A 19,510-nucleotide genomic window follows, 5' to 3' on the forward strand; every position below is an offset into this window, starting at 1 on the left:
TTCTCAAAACCTCTGAGGAGATTCACTAAGAATGCAGTCTGAAAACCAAGTCCATTCTTCCTCCCGGCTATAAATCCTTTGGCAAGATGGCGACTCCGAATTAATTGCTGCGCCATTCCCAAAAGCTCTTATTGCTTCTCGGTCTCCATAAAGCATACTTTTGGTTAAAGTTTATCTCCACACAGACCTTAATCATCCTGCTTGGGTCAGTTCGACCAACGGTTCTAATGAGGAGGGGTTCTTGTAAATCACATAGAAGGAAAGTAAAAAAGGTCCCCCCCCCATTCAGCCCCGTTGTCAACATACCCCGCCTTTGGTGTATCTTCATCGTAAAATATTCCTGTTTCTCCAGCCCGTCGTCTTCTTTCGCAGAGGTCACTTAAATTAGCAGACTTCACTCCCCTTCTTCACTTGAAATATGTGCATTTGCTTCTTTTGAAATTAATTATTCCAAATTGCTGCAACTAGTGCGCGATCAGAGACAGCGTCCAGGAGAGCCGAGGTCCACACGGGGGCATTCTGCCTAGGGCCCTCACCCCCTTCTTTCGAATTAGGGGGTGATTTATGGGCACAGCAGGCAAGGGCAGTGTTCCCCATTTCCTTGGGGCAACAAGGGAGGCTGCCTACTCCCATAACAGCCTCTTAATTACCCCGTGTGGGTCGGAGAGATGGTATTGTCGGCCATCTTCCAATGCGCCCCCTAGTGGCCCCCACACACACTTGTGTATTTTGATCCTGATAACGGGAAGCCACATTATGTGAATATCCAATATGCGCACCAATAACAAAACCCTCGTGCTATAAGGACTTGTTGGTTAACTTAATACATGCATTGTCTTAGACTTGCATGAACACATGTCCATGATGAAATAATAATAGAATCCAATTTTCAACTAGCGCATGTATTTGGTTTAAGCAGATACTCTAGGGACACAAGGCAAGACTTTACTCAACCTCCTGCTGCTACTGGTTAGCTTTGGTTTTAAAAGTAGCACCATAAAGCAGCAACTTAATGAAAAGCATTCAATATAATTTTCTTGTGTGTATAGTTTTTGTTTCCTAATCCACAAGATAAGTCTGTTGTCAAACGTCTAAGCACTTAAAATAAATAAATAATGGCAAATATTTCCTAGTTTTTCTGAAACCCAGTTTGACTGTATTTACAGTGATGCATATTCTATTCTGGTCAGCTGTTTCCCACATCAGATAAGGCCAGTATTGTATACACCTGGCAAAACAGGTAGGTCTGTTCTAATCCTTAGCAGCAGCAATCTTTTCTGTAATAGTAAGGGCATGAAAGCTGAATCAGAGCTGTTATCAGTCAACGCTAAACTGAAATGAACAAACAAGAAAGCAAAATCCCATTAAGCTTTGCAAAATGTTAAAATTAATATTCACAGCTATGTCACCTTCGCCTGCGACTGGACTGAGCAAGGGTGAAAGAGAGAGAGAAATCAATTCCACGAATTTTGGAGAATGTAAGAATGAGCCGAGAGCTTTATATCTGTCTTGTTGTCCATCTTGTGGTAGTGTCTGTGATTGGGGGGCAATTCATACGGGTCAGGTGGGGTTGGAGGGTGAAGCATGATGGGCACTGACGGTTTCATATGCTTTCTTCAGATGTTCCATTGCCATAGAGCAAGAAGGGAAGAATCTTGTTGTGTTGTGTAAGCTTTACCTGAATAGCGATTGGATAGGGGAGGGTTACCTGTATCCATCTGGGATCATTCTTTCTCATCAGCTGTTCAAAACTCTTTCTATTACTTTTGCAATGAAGCCCTTGAGAGAATGGCAGTAATGAGCCAACACGGACTGCCCTCAAGCCACCACTGGTTTTAGAAATGCTACTTATGTCACGGGGTGAGGTGGGGTTAGAATTAAGAAGTAGTTGTGCTAAAACGCACAGTTTTTCCCATTAAATTTTTTTTTGGTGGGGGTCTGCAGTCAAAATTTTAATTAAGTTAGATTTGAATTAAGTATTCGCAGCAGCATCTGAGTGTGCTAATCAGTCTACAAACACTGATTTACAATTTGATGAAACAAATAAATTAAAATAAACCCTGCTGTGGTGGAAAAGAAATCATACTGTGGTAAATAGGCAAACAAAGGGATGCGGGTGGCGCTGTGGGTTAAACCACAGAGCCTAGGACTTGCCGATCAGAAGGTCGGCGGTTTGAATCCCCACTACGGGGTGAGCTCCCGTTGCTCGGTCCCTGCTCCTGCCAACCTAGCAGTTTGAAAGCACGTCAAAGTGCAAGTAGATAAATAGGTACCGCTGCAGTGGGAAGGTAATCGGTGTTTCTGTGCGCTGCTCTGGTTCACCAAAAACAGCTTAGTCATGCTGGCCACATGACCCGGAAGCTGTACGCCGGCCAATAAAGCGAGATGAGCGCTGCAACCCCAGAGTCGGCCATAACTGGACCTAATGGTCAGGGGTCCCTTTACCTTTACTGTGTTCGGGCTTCACAGATGTCTTCCGATTTATGTGGCTAGTTTTTGCCACTGCCACATGTTGCATACTAGGCTCTATATTCACATATAGGAAAAATGCCAGTGGCGTGTTTGTAAGATACATAGCAAGAGCAAGTCTTGTGCAACAACAACCAGTGGCTGATCTTCAGTAATCTTATGAATTCAGGGTCACCCAGTTTGCCCAATCCTAAACACGCAGAAACAATATGTGCCGGTCAGAACTGGGAATGAGCTTTGGTTGGCTGGCAGCCTGATCAATTCCTAATGTCAGCCATTAAATTGGGCCCATCAGTGCAAAAGTCTTCAAAAAGAATTTTGTCCCACCTTTGTTTGTGTTGTGCCGTATGTTGTGCATGTGTGTGTTTGTGTTTCAGAGTGTTGTTGTCCTCTTAACATAGCATTTTGTTCAGAATGCAGTTTTGGATTATATCAACCTTAATGAAAGAAAGGGGGTATTAGAAGCTTCCTTGGCTTGTTCCCTTGTACTGTATTGATTTAAAGCCCTGGCTGAAAAGTATAGCTTCGGGGTCACACATGCTGGCTTTTCGATTGGATTGGATTGTTTCAAACCAAATTTATCATTAAGTGTTCTAGCCATAGGGTACAACAATTAAAATTCACAACAGCAGGGGGATAAACAATAATTGTGTAGGCAAAGCCGTAAAAGAAAGATTCCATGAAATACACAAGGATCGATGAATGAATCTTTAAGTGGAGTGAGTGACTAAGCATACAAATCCTGAACAGTATACTGCAGACCGAACACCCTTCTTAACCTTGAAAATGTCAACTCCCTTACATAAAATCGCATCCGTATGAACAAAAGTCCGTGTAAACTATCACTATAGTCGTCATGAAACAAGCTGCCCTGTTTACCAGACTGCTACCTTTACAATTTAAGAATAGCTCTCTGATGAGCTGGAGCCCCAAACAGAGGAGCATTGTTCAAGATGAGATCTAATTCATTCTCTCCAGCTTGAACCTTACAAAGATCGTGATGATAATATGGTATATATGTCGTTCAAGAGAACAGAGCCTGAAACAATAGATTTGTATCTGAACAAGAAACAGAAGGCAACGCTTTGGCTGCGGATGGGAAGCACTGTAGAGTTGACAAATGGAAAGGTGTGAGGAGATGCTGAGACAAAAAGTGTTCCATGCTGGAGTGCCCAGCAGAAGCTCTTTTGCCTCTATCAGACAAGCTGTGTATTCTCAACTGGTTTGGCCCGGGCTCCAACGTGAGTCACTGGACAGAACCTTTGCCATCTATCTCTAGTTTCTTTTGCTTTGGTTGTCTAAAGCCAATGATAAATACCAATTAACTTAGGATGCGGTCCACCTCGTGTCAGAGGTTAGTGTCAGAGTTCGCCAATTTTAATGCAATTGAGCTTGCATTGTTTTCACTGCGCTGCCGCAAGAAGGCAAGAGTCACCGTTTCCAGCAAACCAGCCTTCAAGCAACTAAGGCTTAACTGAGTCCAATTATGGTCTTCCACGATATTTATCACATTATTATTCTGTAATTGTATTTAGAAGATTGTTAAGCCATGGCTCAGTGCACTAATACATGGGAGTTTTAAAAATATCTTAGCTTAATAAACACTGATCAATTAAGATGAGAGTGCATACAAAATGTGCACACAGATCAATGGCTGTAAAACATTACAGAAACTAGCAGATGTCTGCCTTGTTTCATTTCTATACTTTTTGTTTATGCATTTGTTTGGTGTTCCTACTTGAATAAACCCTCTGTTGTGAGCCATTGAAAAAAGATAGCCGCTCAGAAATCTCAGCCAGACCCCTTTTAGGGAGGTTAAACTGTGAGTTCAGTTCTGACAGCATAGCACCTGCTTGGTGTGATATAATCAACAATACACGGAACCCAGAGTACTTGTATTTAAGCTGATTTAAATTCATTAGCTTCCCACCAGCATCCCAGTCAAAGTACAGTAACTTGACTTTCTAAGTGGAAATGTCGAGAAGCTCCTTGGTGCTTCCATGAGCCAGGTGTGTTCAGTCGATGGCAGCTTTCATCCACAGAGCTGATGGGAATTATAATGGTATGATTGTGGATCCAACAATAAGCAAAACCTGCTTGATGTCATGAATGTGGCAGAGCATGGAATTGGAAGTACAATCCCATCTAGAACAGGTTGATCTCCATCTCCTTGAGATTGAGTTTCAGTTTATTGGCCCTCAGCCAGACAATTACTGATTCTGGGCACTGGCTCAGCACTTCAATGGCCTCTGCTAAATCCAATGAAAAGGAGAGAGAGATGGAGAGAGAGAGGTGAACATTTTAAACATCACAATGGCTCCTTTTTCCAAATCCCCAAATTTACCAGCAGTTTCATGTAGGGACAAGATGGAACACTGCATTTGAGCCATCTCTCTCTGGTTGGTGTTTCATTTAGGATCATTTCAGTTTCTGAATGAGTCTTTGATCATGGAGAAACAAAAGAGACACCTGGAAATTCAGGGTTGACACAGATTCTACTGATACGATGCTGGGAACATAGATGCAGCTATTTGATGTTATTATTATTAACCAGGCCACCTCTCACCATAATTCTGTGCAGATTTGATTATGAAAGCTTCAAATTTAGTTTCACAATTGGTGCAACTTAGTGCTGGCTCATTCTGCCAGTGGACCATAATACAAATTGATGAGTCAATCATGTTTTAATTGTCTTTTGCCTAAGTATTATTTTAAGTGGAGTCTTAAAGTGGAGCCTGAAGTCTTTCACTTCCTCTAATTCACCATTTCACAGATTTGGGATAGGAGTGAGTACCATTGTACAGTTTTTGTCCTTGATCTAGGAAAATTCTTTGTCACAGTCTCATAGCACATGCTCTAGATCAGTGATGGCCAAACTTGGCCCTCCAGCTGTTTTGGGACTACAATTCCCATCATCCCTGACCACTGGTCCTGTTAGCTAGGGGTGATGGGAGTTGTAGTCCCAAAGCAGCTGAAAGGCCAAGTTTGGCCATCACCGGACTAGATGGACTTCTACATTTTGGACTCCTTTATCTGGGCTTTCTCTGATTGGACAGCCTTCAGGGTTGAATGCTGTCTTTGATAGGAAGCTTCTCCTTCAGCTCCACTAACAGAGCAGTTGCTTTATTCACATGTTGGGTTTCAGAGGCCCTAAACATTATTTTACTATAATCACACATATTTAACACATGTTTCTGGTTTTCAAAAATTATGTTGAATGTATTTTGGGGTCTTGAAAAAAACAGTTAAAAGCATGTGTTTATGTTTGTGTTTTAATGGAAATTGGATATCTGGTCTTTCAAAGAGTTGTTTCTCTACCTTTAAGTATACATCATGGAAAAGTTTTACGCATAGACATACCAAAATTAATCAAAGTGCTACAGTCCCCTACAACCCAATAAATAGTAAATGTATTTGAAGTTGTCCCCTGGTGTTAGTTCATAGGCAAAATTAATTTTGCATTTTAAAATAATTAATAACCCGGTTCAAATATGCATCACCTTTGTTAATTGCATTTGACGCTTAGGGCTTTGGTGCATTTTACATTTAATTGTTGACACCTTCTGGAAAGTTGGTGCAACCGGCTTTTACAGTAGCTTATCTCTATATTTCAGGGGTTAATGTGGTACATTGAATGGGATGTTTGGCCCGTAAAATAAATCCCTTACCTAGAAAACTGTGGCCAATAATTAGCAAATATTGCATGCTGTTGTGAAAATAATCATAAAGCACCACCATATACCAAAAAATTCTTCCATAAATATCTCCTTTCATCCATAATTAGACAAAAATCGAAGCACACCATGTTAGGAAGAAAAGTTTAATGCAATGCAGTGTGTGTGTGGCAGCTCTGGAAAATAATAATAATAATAATAATAATAATAATAATAATAATATTTATTTATTTATTTATTTATACATACATACATACATACATACATACATACATACCCCGCCCATCTGGCTGGGCTTCCCCAGCCACTCTGGCCGGCTTCCAACCAGATATTAAAAACAGTACAGCATCAAACATTAAAAACTTCACTAAGCAGGGCCGCCTTCAGTTGTCTTTTAAAAGTAAAATAGTTGCTTATTGACTTGACATTTGATGGGAGGGCGTTCCACAGGGAAGGGGCCACTACCGAGAAGGCCCTCTGCCTGGTTACCTGTAACCTCATTTCTCGCAGTGAGGGAACTGCCAGAAGGCCCTTGGCGCTGGACCTCAGTATCCAGGTAGAATGATGGGGGTGGAGACGCTCCTTCAGGTATACAGGACCGAGGCCATTTAGGGCTTTAAAGGTCAGCACCAACACTTTGAATTGTGCTCGGAAACGTAATGGGAGCCAGTGTAGGTCTTTCAAGACCAGTGTTATATGGTCTCGGCGGCCGCTCCCAGTCACCAGTCTAGCTGCCACGTTCTGGATTAGTTGTAGTTTCCGGGTCACCTTCAAAGGTAGCCCCATGTAGAGTGCATTGCAGTAGTCCAAGCGGAAGATAACCAGAGCAAATTCCATCCTATGGATCATTAGGAAAGGGGTTGAAAATAAAACTGCTAATAATATCGTAATGCCATTATACAAATGTGTGGTGCATCCACACTTGGAATTCTATGTTCTGGTTGCCACACCTCAACAAGGATATCGTAGAACGGGAAAGGTTTCAGGAGAAGGTAAGCAAAACCATTAAAGGGATGAAGCAACTCCCCTATGAGAAAAGGTTGGAGCACTGGGGGCTCTTTAGAAAAGGCGAGGGAGAAGGGACATGATAGAGCACCATAAAATTACATATGCTGTGGAGAATGTCATTAGAGAGAGTTTTTCCCCCCTCTCTATAGAGTCCAGCGCCATCCAGTGAAACTCCTTGTTGGGAGATTCAGGACAAAATAAATGGGGAGGCACTGTTGCACTCAGGTCCCACTTAAAGGTTTCCCCGTGGATATCTGGTGTAAGAACAGGATGCTGGGCTCGGTGGGCCTTTGACCTGATCCAACATGGCTCTTTTTACCTTCTTATCATTTAACCAAATCTGGTATGTGGCATCATTGATGCCCTCACTTTTATCACCTGATCCCTGATTGGCCGGATCGCTTGATAAAGGCAAAAGCTGGGTGAATAGAAATGGTTCCAAAGTGGTAGCTGAGAAGGGAAACCACAGAACCGCACTCGCACAATCACCTAAAAGTGCCCGAAGATTTTATGAGGGAACAGTTCAGCGGCCCCCGGAGGGGGGGGGGAGATAATCGTATTTCACCTGGAGTATGTTTGCCAGTGACTATTTGGTGTAGGACAGTGATGGCCAAACTTGGCCCTCCAGCTATTTTGGGACTACAATTTCCATCATCCCTGACCACTGGTCCTGCTAGCTAGGGATGATGGGAGTTGTAGTCCCAAAGCAGCTGGAGGGCCAAGTTTGGCTATCACTGGCGTAGGACTACTGCTACAACTTTTTGACATTAATATGATAGCCGGGACATGCTCTTTTGAGGTCACATAATGAATGTAAGCAGGTCTGGTTATGGTCATTGGGCAGACATGAACTTTACAGAAGTAATGTTTAAAACAAATGCAGGTGTATAGAAGAGAGAAGCTCCTAATAATTTCATCGGGACTTACGCAAGAGAGGTTTTGCAAGGGTTATGCCCAGTTGTTCCAGCTATTTATAGCATTATTCAATAGCAGTAATGCTGACAATAAGAAATAATGTCGCGCAGATGTCAATTATTACAACAGCCGTTGCAGCGCAGAGCTCTTGATTTGTTCTCCTCTCTCCGGCCTTATAAAAAGAAAATCAACTGTTTTATGTTACTAATGGAGTTACACTCTTTTTTAGACCCTCATTTGTATAATGACAAAAGTCTATTTGCTCGTGATTTCCAAAAAAGACCCTGGATTTATTACTAACAACAGATGATTTCTAATACTGCAGTGCTAGGCAAACGTCTGATTTGCATCCTGTTGCAAACCTAAAACGAAAACTATGCCTAATAACATGATTGTTCTGAAACTGTTTAGCATAATCACAAAATCCCAAAAGGTGCTTCAGTATTTCTTGGTGGCGGGCCTCATTAAAGTCTGTAAGCAAAAGAAGGAAATATCCAGTAAAGCAGCAATAAAATATTGAGGAACAGCATTCCCGGTTTAACACTAAAAGATGACTTCAAAACTATGGATCTGAGAGATTAACAGACCTTACTTTCCTTGCCCAGGATTCTAATTTCCCAATGGATCCTCTAACCTCCTCTTCATATTTGCACTTCTCTTTTGCAGAGGAAATAGTAGGTTGCATTTTGTTCCCACTCCTCTCAGTCTTTCTTTTAAATATACTACTAGGAAGTTACAAACCTGGTGCCTCCAGGTTTGTGAGAATATTATATCAGAAGGGTATTATAGCAACTATTCCACAAACCCAGAATCTCAGGTTGGTGCTGTTCTAAACCAGAAAAGAGGAGCGGAGCAATGGCACAAAGCTAATGCCTCAAAAGCAAGAGCATTATTTTGATTTGTCATCTGCAAGGGCCGAGAGACAGCGTGGTTACTGGAATCCCCTTCATCTGGTGTGAACAGTATTCAGGAATCCCTGGCATGTGCAGGCAAGGGGCAGGATATGTAATGGACATGTACAGACAAATGCAATATTGTTTTGACACGACTTTCTCTGGTACCTTAAGCCAGTAGGGGCCAGGGGGACTGTGTGGTGGGGTATAAATAAATAAAAAGTACATACATAAAGGTTTATTTCCCGCGCAACCCTGTGGAGCTTGGTATGATGCAGAGTTCCTCCCAAGATCAAAGGCAAGTTGTTGGGTCTTTCCTTTCACAGCTGTCCCCCATCTGTCCAGGGAAATCCCCAGAGGCCGAGACATTTTATAATAGGACATCATAGATAGCTACACAGGCATTTTGAGAATTATGTAATGTGGTGCCATTCAGCGTAAGTAAAATGGTCTGCTTAGAAGGGGATTTCATTGTGTATATGTGCTTTTTTTCAAGTCAGCTCTGTGGTAAAGCATTAATTCTTCCTATTTTCTTGCAGTTCCAGATTATCAAGAGCAGGATATTTTTCTATGGAGGAAAGAGACTGGATTTGGATTTAGGATTCTTGGTGGAAATGAGCCTGGAGAACCTGTAAGTATTTTGACATTTTTAGGCTTGTTTTACCTTTTTTATCTCTTTACCCCGGAATTTTCAAAGCCGCATTCGCCAGAATACGTGTCCAGTAATATTTCATCTGCATCCTTTCAGCCACTTGATTTTAAAAACAAGCAAAACCAGAACAGAGTGCTGAGCTATGTTCTGAATAGCTAAGGTTATGAAGAGTGTTGATCTTTGTTCACATAGAGGCCTATTTCTGCTATCAACTGGCTTAGACCCCCGAGCTGTTTTGCAGCAGCTACTGACCAGAACGTCAACAGATGTTAGCAACTTTGGGTTGCTTTGATTTAGGTCACACTTGAGCCAAGGCTTCTGATCTTATTACCAGCCCCCTGAGCTGAATAAATACAGTCTCATACAGCAGGACTCTCCAAGAAAGTGAATGTCATGTTAAATAGAGGAGGAAAGGCACGATCATGGGTAAAGGAACAGAAGTCTAGAGATTTGTGCTAGTAATGATCTGCTGAGCCTTTCCATGAATCTCAGGATCAAAATTCTAGAATTCGTTTCCCCGGGGCAAAGTCATACAATACATATATTCTTTGAAGAAGGGTGTTCATAGGGAAATATGAAAGCGACTTGTATCAAGTTGGGCCAGTGACCCATCTAGCCTAGTTAACAGCTGCTCTGGCTGGATAATTAATTTCAGTGGTTTTACTCCGCATTGGACTTAGTTGGCTACGGCCCAAAATTTGTAACTGTCATTACAGGTAATTTGTAAGATGCCTTGCATGCCTGTGGCTCTCTTAACTGTGTTGCACCATGGGAACAGTAGTTCATGGAAATGGAAACATTCAGAAGAGAAAAAAACATACTTTTTGAGAATGATGGGATGATGGGCTATTTGCTGCCATGCCATGAAGACTGCAGCCTACACAGAAGCCTTCATAAGAGCCAGCATAGTGTAGTGGTTAAAAGCGGTGGACTCGTAATCTGGTGAACCAGGTTCGCTTCCCCACCCCTCCACATGCAGCTGCTGGGTGACTTTGGGCTGGTCACACTTCTTTGAAGTCTCTTAGCCTCACTCGCCTCACAGAGTGTTTGTTGTGGGGGAGGAAGGGAAAGGAGATTGTTAGCCACTTTGAGACTCCTTAAGGGGAGTGAAAGGCAGGATATCAAGTCCAAACTCTTCTTCTTCTTCTTATTCTTCTTCACATGGTCAACTGATATCATCAACTTGTGTGCATGTGAAGAAGCCTCTAGGTTCCTCTGTCATAGTACCGGGAGTGGGGGCAGTGCAGAGATATGCCCCCTGTATAAATAAAGTTAGGGCATAGTTTTGCTAAAGGGATAATGACCCTGTTGGGAAGCTCTGAGAATATGTACTGCTTCCATGTTCAAAGTTTTGGAAAGTAAGGTAGTTGACCAAAGTATGGCACTGACTGACCCTTTGGGCCTTTTCTGCCATCCCTTCCACTTTGTTGCCTCACTGGTATCATCCATCTGGGTCTGGCCCTTTGGGCACATCTGACATGACCCAGATGTAGTCACGTAACAGCCTCGATTACATTGGCCCACTTGGCTAGAAGATGTTTGGGTATAGACCAAGGGCAGGGAACCTCTACCTTGGTGGGCAAATGCAGCCCTCCAGGCCTCTCTATTTGCTGCTTGGGACTTTCCCCAGTCATACCCCAACTCCATGGACCCACAACTTCCCAGAGTAATTTTCCCAGCTGAAACGTGTCCTTAAACCTCTGGGTTGCCTGGGTGGAGAGATGTGAGCATTTGGGCGTGTCTAAGCAGCCTTTGACTTATGTATGGCTGGAATGTCCCCTATGCCCGTTCTACTGCCCCCTATTGCACTGGTGTGCACCCCCTGGTTACAGTTGCCCACAAGGGGATGCAGTCCTTGACCCCGATATAAGGTTCCCTGGCTGTGGACAGTCCTGATTTGCTGCTGTGGAATGAGATTTCACTTCTTCTGCAAATTCTGACAGTGATTCTTCTCTCGCACATGCACATGCTTCTCGCAGATTTACATTGGTCACATTGTGCCACTGGGTGCTGCAGATGCCGATGGCCGCCTGCGATCTGGGGACGAATTGATCTGCGTGGATGGGACCCCTGTTGTCGGGAAATCTCACCAGCTTGTAGTTCAGCTTATGCAACAGGCCGCCAAGCAAGGCCATGTCAATCTGACTGTCAGGCGCAAAGTGGTTTACACAGGTAGGTTGCAATGTGACTCGCAGGGGTTTTTTTGTTTGTTTTGTTTTTACTCCTGTCTCTGGATGAAAGTGAACTACTTTCTAAAGATCAAAAGCTTCAGGTTCTAGCAAAAAATAGCAATGCACCGTTCTGTTATTTATATTTTGCTTTTTAACCTCTGGGTTGTTTTTTCTGGGTTTTGTTTGAGGCTTTTCGAACACGGTATAAATATAGGCTGAAATGTTTTCAAGCTGAGAATTTGACTGCTGGTGATTAGAAGAGATATGTTGCCACTTTCTAAGGGTTTCCCCCCACTGGGTTTAGTTTCAATTTACCATTTTAAAGGATAATCTCTTATAGGATAAAAAATATTGTGAAACTGATAGGCCGGTAAAGTGGTAATCATTTTATAGTACTACCTGCAAGGGAGCACATTATTACCTAGCCATGTTATCCAAATCCTAATGTTGGATGCCGATGGTTCTGCCCTAAAAAAGGACCTTGCTGGAGCGGACTAAACTACATTTAGGCCATAATCATATACACACTCACCTGGATGTGTGTCCCATTGAGCTCAGTGGGTCTTATTCTGAGTAGATAAGCATGGGGTTGCACTATTTATCCAGCAATCTGTATCCAGCAGATGTTTCAGAGAAGCCTCCCTAGCATGAACAGCCACCCCCCGGTTGTTCCCAACAAGTGTCCTGCATATATGACTGTGTGCTAGTGCTAACCCAGAAGTATAGGAAGTGCTCCTGGTGTCGGCATGGCATAGCTCAATATCAAACATCAGGTCAATTGAATTGCATGATCTATGCTGGGCCCCCAGTTGAAGTGTCAGTATGGACTTGGAATTGCCAGTGGGTGTGGATTTGGGAGGATGATTAAGATGGGCAGTGTATAAATATATTACTACTACTACTACTACTATTATTATTATTATTATTATTATTATTATTATTATTATTATTATTATTATTTCCCCAATGGCATTCTCTTAATTTTGCCTTTGGACCTATAGGAAACTATATTTTATCATATTCAGAGTCAGTGTTGATACATTTCCTCTGCATAAAAATAATAATGGAGGGATAGCCATGGAAATAAAGTTAAGGCAGAATACAAACCCCACTGCATGATTTTGTGCAGGAAAGATTCATTAGCAGGGACAAGCAGGCATCCAGTCTCATGCCTGTATATATTTCCCGCAAAATCTATTTGAAGGAAATTTGCCTTTTGATTTTTAACATACCTCTCACGAATTTCTGCGCAGTATGCCTCCATGGAGAAAAAAAAACCTGGCATACAATTTGGCTATAGTGTGCCTTTTCTTTCTGATGTGGCCATGTTTAGTACTAGTGGTGGTTGCTTTTCTGTACATAATTATTTGAAGTGACTTTACAAAATAATAATAATAATCAAGGTAAAATACCATAAATAAAATGTGTGAAAACAAAACAGAAACAAGAAATTGGCATGAAAAGTCCCCAAGTAAAAGTGTGATAACCCAGTGTTAATCCACCATGAAATCCACCACCAGAAAAAACTAAATCCCCAGTTAAATATTTTCTTTCCTGAATAAATAGGTCTTCATGCTATCAGTGAGTGAAAGGAGTTGACAGAATGCCCCCCTCTCTCTCTAGACAAAGAGTATTTCATAAGGTGGGTCGTCACTTCTGAACAGACTGTGCTCCAAGCCCCAGCTGACAGAACAGCAGAAAGAAGGGGCATATTTCAAGGAAGCCTCAGATGACTTCAGGGATTGTTGGGGAGGAATACATGGAAGAAAACACTCCCTAAGATAGTCTTATACAGTGGTACCTCAGGTTGCGGATGGGATCCGTTCTGGAGATCCGGCCGAATCCCGAGGTTTACGCAACCAGAGAGACCGCTTTGGGGCATGCACGCACGGCAAAAACCCGGAAATATACTTCTGAGTTTGCCACTTACGTAACCCAAAGTTTATATAACCGGAGGAATACATAAGCGCAGGTACAACTGTAGTATGTAGACCTTGATATTTCCCTCACATAATCAGAAATTCAGCAGCTCGTTCAGTTATCTCTTGGTGTTGAGCGATGACTGCTTCTTTCCAAAACAGTTCCGAAAGCAGAGAACGAGGTCCCCTCCCCAGCCTCATCTCACCACAGCAGCAACCAGCCTGCTTCTCTGACAGAGGAGAAGCGCACTCCGCAGGGGAGCCAGAACTCGCTCAACACCGTCAGTTCCGGCAGCGGCAGCACCAGCGGAATCGGCAGCGGAGGAGGCGGGGGCAGCGGTGTGGTCAGCACTGTGGTGCAGCCCTACGATGTGGAAATACGCCGCGGAGAGAATGAAGGCTTTGGCTTTGTCATCGTGTCTTCCGTTAGCCGGCCAGAAGCTGGAACGACGTTTGGTAAGTGCAGAACATGCTTAGAATTGCTTTGGCTCTTTACTCTGTTTCCTTGGTGGCTGGGGCTCTTTTACCTGCACTCATAAGCGCCTCTATGTTTCCAAGGTACATAAACTAGCTTGGCACACCGTTGATTTGCACATCCCATTGCATAGTGCAGGCTTCCTCAACCTCTGCCCTCCAGATATTTTTGGCCTTCAACTCCCATGATCCCTAGCTAGGAGGACCAGTGGTCAGGGATGATGGGAATTGTAGTTTCAAAACATCTGGAGGGCCGAGGTTGAGAAAGCCTGGCATAGTGGGTCCCATTTTAATGGGGAGTTTTGTCTTGCGTTGTCCTGTATCGAGGCAGCTGAATTCAGCAACTCTTTCGCTATAAGCATTAATTACCTGGGTGAGGTCTTCTTCATTTCACCCATGGTGTTGTATCTCACGAGTAAAACTCAACTCATTTATGACCAACACTGAGGCAACACTGTGAAAAGAGCCTGAGTTGATGTGCCTCTGTACAGTGAGAATAATAATTACAGTTACCAAACAGTAATTGCAGTACATGAATGTACTCCCTATTCTATTTAATTAATATGTTTAATTGGAAAGTCAAGCTTTGGGAGTTGTTTCCCTCCAGGGTCTTGTTCAAAGCTGTATTAGAGGAGAGGGGCTGTTTTTGTTTTTTGGAAAGCAGACTGACATTTTGAACTCTTGAGTAATAACAGTAGTAGAAGAGGTTGTCACTCACTGAACTCTTCTCCCGCGACAAAGCCTGTAGGCCTGAGTTTAACGCAAGTGCCCTCTCTGACAGATGGCTATCCCTGGGAACAAACGGTGCTTTATTCCATATATGTACTTGTGAATAACACTGGGTTTTTTTAAAAAATAAAAAATGGCCCTTTCACATTTATAAACATAAAAAATATTTTGTTAAAATATTAATTTAACTGATCTTCGGGATGCACTCCCAAGTTCCCATTAAGTGAAACATGCAGACATTTAGTGGGGCCCGTGAAATCACTGAAGGTAATGCTAGACTTAAATTTTGTTTGTGATACTTTTACGGCCCCTTCTCAGTATCTCCGCTGTCTCTCGCATTATGGCCACCCTGTGAGTTTGGGAAATGCCATTTATTTCAAGCTCTGGCAGCCAATAGGCATTCCAGATAAGGAATGGCTCCTGCTGTTCCAGCGAGTCTCAGTTTAACATTTACCACTATAAGCACTCCATGCGGCCAGCATCACATTTCAGAAGTGCTTCACCCACACACCAGCATATGTGTGTACATTGTATGTATTCTTGCAGTCTGGATCCCCTGTGGGTTCTGTGCTGGCATGTGCAGCCTGCCCTGCATGGTGCCCATGCCTGGGGGTAAGGCATGTTTTTGAACATGATGCCAACAAGTGGGATGCTTGTGCCAACGTACTTTGTCTGTGGCCGTGTCTTACGTGTCTCTTCAACATTCAGCTGAGGACCGTAGATGTGACACACACACAGCAAGTCCTTTCCATTCAGGTTTTGTTTCTCCAGGCACCAGAGAAAGCATAATCTAAATTAACTCAAGCATCCATCAGTGGTAATTAGCTGCCCCATAAATAAATGTGGCACGGGGATGGAACTGGAGGTTCTCGAAAGGAACCACCCAGACATAAAAAGAAATAGGAGAGCTTCTTTCTTCCACTGTTTTTATACCTGAATCTAGATATTACAGCAGAGTCTATTCAAATCAATCTCAATGTTGGGTTAGGGAAGGGCTTCATTTCTTCCGTTATCCAACTCTAACTTGTCTAAACCTAAAACTTACTATAATAGACTTTAAAATATGGTGTGCTTCGTTGCATTGCTTACCCGGCAATGTTTTGTAATCCTGCCTGCAACATATAACATGCACTGCTGTTAATTATGACAACAGGGGTTCCTGAACCACCTGTGCTAAATGGTCCTTTGCAAATTCCGAGAGATAAGAGTTCTTCTGTCCCCAGAGGAGAGAAAAGCACATTTGGAATTGCATGGGATAGCCATTCAGTTTTGAAAGGGCCTCTCTGACCATCTGTGATGGCTATTAAGAAACCATCATTGCAGATGAGAGGATGAAGCAAGTACAGTTACGGAACCAGTCAAGACACACCAAATTGGTAGTAACTCTGAGGTGCTGGGGGCTAACATAAGGAGACAGTCCTTCCTTGTGATGGTGTAGCACACGAGCACCCATTCCACATATATGTGTATTTTTTTTTACTCTAAAACTTAATTAACCGTTGTGAAATGTATTGAAGTGGTCTCTTAAATAAGAGTATTCCAAAGCCTCTGCTTGCCCAGATCAGCCAGAATAAGAATGATGAATGTGTTCATTTGTGAAAAGATAAATTTTCGTGGCTAGAAATATGAGCAATGTGGAAGCAAATTTATGTCTTGACTTGACTTCCCCCCCTTCTGCTCCCCAGAAAACACTTCTCCCCTATATTTTGCATGAGATGCTTGCCCTTAGCTACAAAGTGTGTTACTCGTTCCCATAGGGGTTCTTTGTATCGTTATTCCGATCTCACAGAGGTAGTCTGCTGAGATGGGCTGAGCTACTTCAAAATTGTATTCATTTAGTTGTCTGGGTGTGTTAAGGAATTAGCCAGTTAAAGTTACTCTCATGTGACAAAGCTAGGAGTGGGTGGTACTCACCAATGTAAATTATATAACGACCAATTATCATCAGTTATACTGCCTTCTGTTAGTGAGTAGACTTTTCCTCATGTTGCCATTTTAACTCATCCTTCATTGTGATCTGTTTGATAAAGCACAGCATAAACATGTGTTTCAAACTACTAATAAAAATGCAGTGCAAGCATATCTTTGGATGAATGAATATTATTTCCAGCCACTTGGAAAAAATTACGTAGGTGTGATGGATATGACCACATTCAGATTCAACTGCACCCACTTACTAAATGCTAGTCTCTAGATCTGCCTTGTGCAACTTTGGAGAAGTACACACAGATGTGGAAAGGAAGTGTTGTGAAAGCTAAGCAGTGTCAAGGCAGCAGATTTTGACTTTAAAGTTCTCCTCAAGAAGTCAGATCTGGGAATCTCAAACGGAGCTGGTATTCTGAAATCAAATTCCAACGGTAGATAGGAGGAAATAGAGGCAGGTGCCAGAATTGATTGCCAAACCAGAGATGAGAAGCAAGAACAGTACAACACATTAGGTCTTGCTGAAAGATGAGTGTTGTCAAGATAGCCAGTGGCCTGGGCTGAATCAAAGCAAGGAAAAAAGCCAGAATCCTGCAGCCAGTTAAGTCCAGTTCTGGACCCCATTAAAGTATATATCCGTTAGATTAGTAGTCCATAAAGTGATCACCCTTGTACTGAAGATAAAGTGCTGTTGGTTTAAAAAGAAAGAAAGAAAGAAAGAAAGAAAGAAAGAAAGAAAGAGAGAGAGAGAGAGAGAGAAAGAAAGAAAGAAAGAAAGAAAGAAAGAAAGAAAGAAAGAAAGAAAGAAAGAAAGAGAATGACCAAAAATATTGCTCAGCTCTCTGCTTCTTTCCCGCCCCCCACTCTTCTACTTTTAAGTTATTATAGAACAATTATATCACAAAAATATTTGTGGGTGTTGTCCAAATGCAGCGCCAGCCTCGCATTGTGGAGTGAGTTGGGCTTACGCATTGGACTCTTAATCGATGTGATGGATTTGCCTACTGTTAAATCGTTGCAAAAATTCTGAAGCCGCAACTCTGAAAGGTGCACTGTTTTTTGCAGTATTGTCAAAATATCACTGCGATTTAACGTGCATTGAATAGTTAAAATTTGAAAGCTATTCTTCTTCATCCTAACAATATAGTAAGAGGCATCAAATTTATTTCATTTTCTTGATTGGCTTGTATCCAGAGCGTTTGGACAGCTGGGCTTGCCTGCCGCCAGTGGAAATAAGTTGCTATATCTCCACTTGTGCTAACTCCAAAGTTTTGCTGGAACGTTGTATGTATTCTTTCTGGTATAAGATACGAGAAGGCATATTTCTAAAAAAGGTTTCTGTTAACTTTACACTGTATATCACATTTTAAGTACTTTTAACAAACCTCTTGTCACACATTGCTCCCATTTTAACAGATTTCAGTCTCCCGTTTGCTACAACTTTTGTTACCCCCTCATAACGCAACATGGTGCCAGTGAGTAGCATATTGAAAATAGAAGGCAGTGGCCCAAATCACACTTCAGCCATAGCCCCACTGGGAAACCTTGAGCTTTTCACTGTTTCTCCACCTTCAGTTAAAATGGAGGCACAATAGAGAGAGAAGAGGGGTGGAAATGCAACAGCATGACCTAATAGCATTGTGAGGATGAATGGAACAGTGGGAAAAATTGAGAAACTTTATTGTTTGTGGATTTCAGGGTAGGTCAGTTAATACTACCTTTGGAATATACCGTATTTTTTGCTCTATAAGACTCACTTTTTCCCTCCTAAAAAGTAAGGGGAAATGTGTGTGCGTCTTATGGAGTGAATGCACGCTGCGCAACTATCCCAGAAGCCAGAATAGCAAGAGGGATTGCTGTGCAGCAATATTCTGTGAGATTCAGAATATTTTTTTTCTTGTTTTCCTCCTCCAAAAACTAGGTGCGTCTTGTGGTCTGGTGCGTCTTATAGAGCGAAAAATACGGTACCTTGATTTAGGCTGAATCATCCCCAGTGATTTTGTAAAGTTGATCACATGGCTGCACAGTATTTCCTGACAGCGGATCCCTTCTGGTTAAATTATAGTAAAGGTTCTAGTAAAGCAGTGATGGCCAAACACGGCCCTCCAGCCCTACAACTCCCATCATCCCTAGCTAACAGGACCAGTGGTCAGGGACGATGGGAACTGTAGTCCCAAACTGTAGTCCCAAAACAGCTGGAGGACCAAGTTTGCCATCACTGGAGTAAAGGGAACAAGTAGCCAGTGTTCATATTCTGCTGCAACAAAGAAATAAGAATTCACCTGTTTGTTAGAATTCACAATATGTGTTAGGTGGTGATAGGAAATAAAATACATTCATCCCAGATCACTTGCTCGTTTTCTCTTGCGCTCTCCAATACCAGGGGTGGGGAACTTGTAAGCCTCCAGATTTGATGGGACTTCCAGCTCCCATCAGCAACCAGTCCTTGTGGCCCGTTGACAGTGATGGTGGAATTGGAACCCAGCAACACCTGGTTAGGCCACAGTTCCCACACCTAATTCTAAGCACAAACACCTGGAAATGAGTTCTACGGAAGCCAGTGGGGCTGACCCTAAAACAAATAAATGCATTTAGTTTTTTGGCTTGCAATCGAGAGCTGTTATGGTCAAGTTTGGGGATTTCCCACCCACTTTTTTACCAAGATCGCAAAAGGGGAAGAGTT

The 19,510-nt window shown here is 42.5% G+C and overlaps 1 protein-coding gene across 13 annotated transcripts in view; it reads left to right on the forward strand.

The window, feature by feature from the left end:
* MAGI1 (membrane associated guanylate kinase, WW and PDZ domain containing 1) overlaps positions 1-19,510 on the forward strand; it is a 503,738-nt gene that overhangs the window by 466,078 nt on the left and 18,150 nt on the right. For 11 of the 13 annotated variants that reach the window (XM_081852289.1, XM_081852290.1, XM_081852295.1 and 8 more), the window contains 4 exons: positions 1,401-1,478; positions 9,499-9,590; positions 11,591-11,783; positions 13,864-14,157. In XM_081852289.1, the coding sequence (XP_081708415.1) occupies positions 1,401-1,478; positions 9,499-9,590; positions 11,591-11,783; positions 13,864-14,157 (657 nt within the window). The remainder of the gene's footprint in view (positions 1-1,400; positions 1,479-9,498; positions 9,591-11,590; positions 11,784-13,863; positions 14,158-19,510) is intronic. The other 2 variants (XM_081852298.1, XM_081852288.1) reach the window with 1 other exon arrangement.

Source organism: Podarcis erhardii (assembly GCF_964252035.2).
Source record: "Podarcis erhardii genome assembly, chromosome: 2".
Lineage (NCBI taxonomy): Eukaryota > Metazoa > Chordata > Lepidosauria > Squamata > Lacertidae > Podarcis > Podarcis erhardii.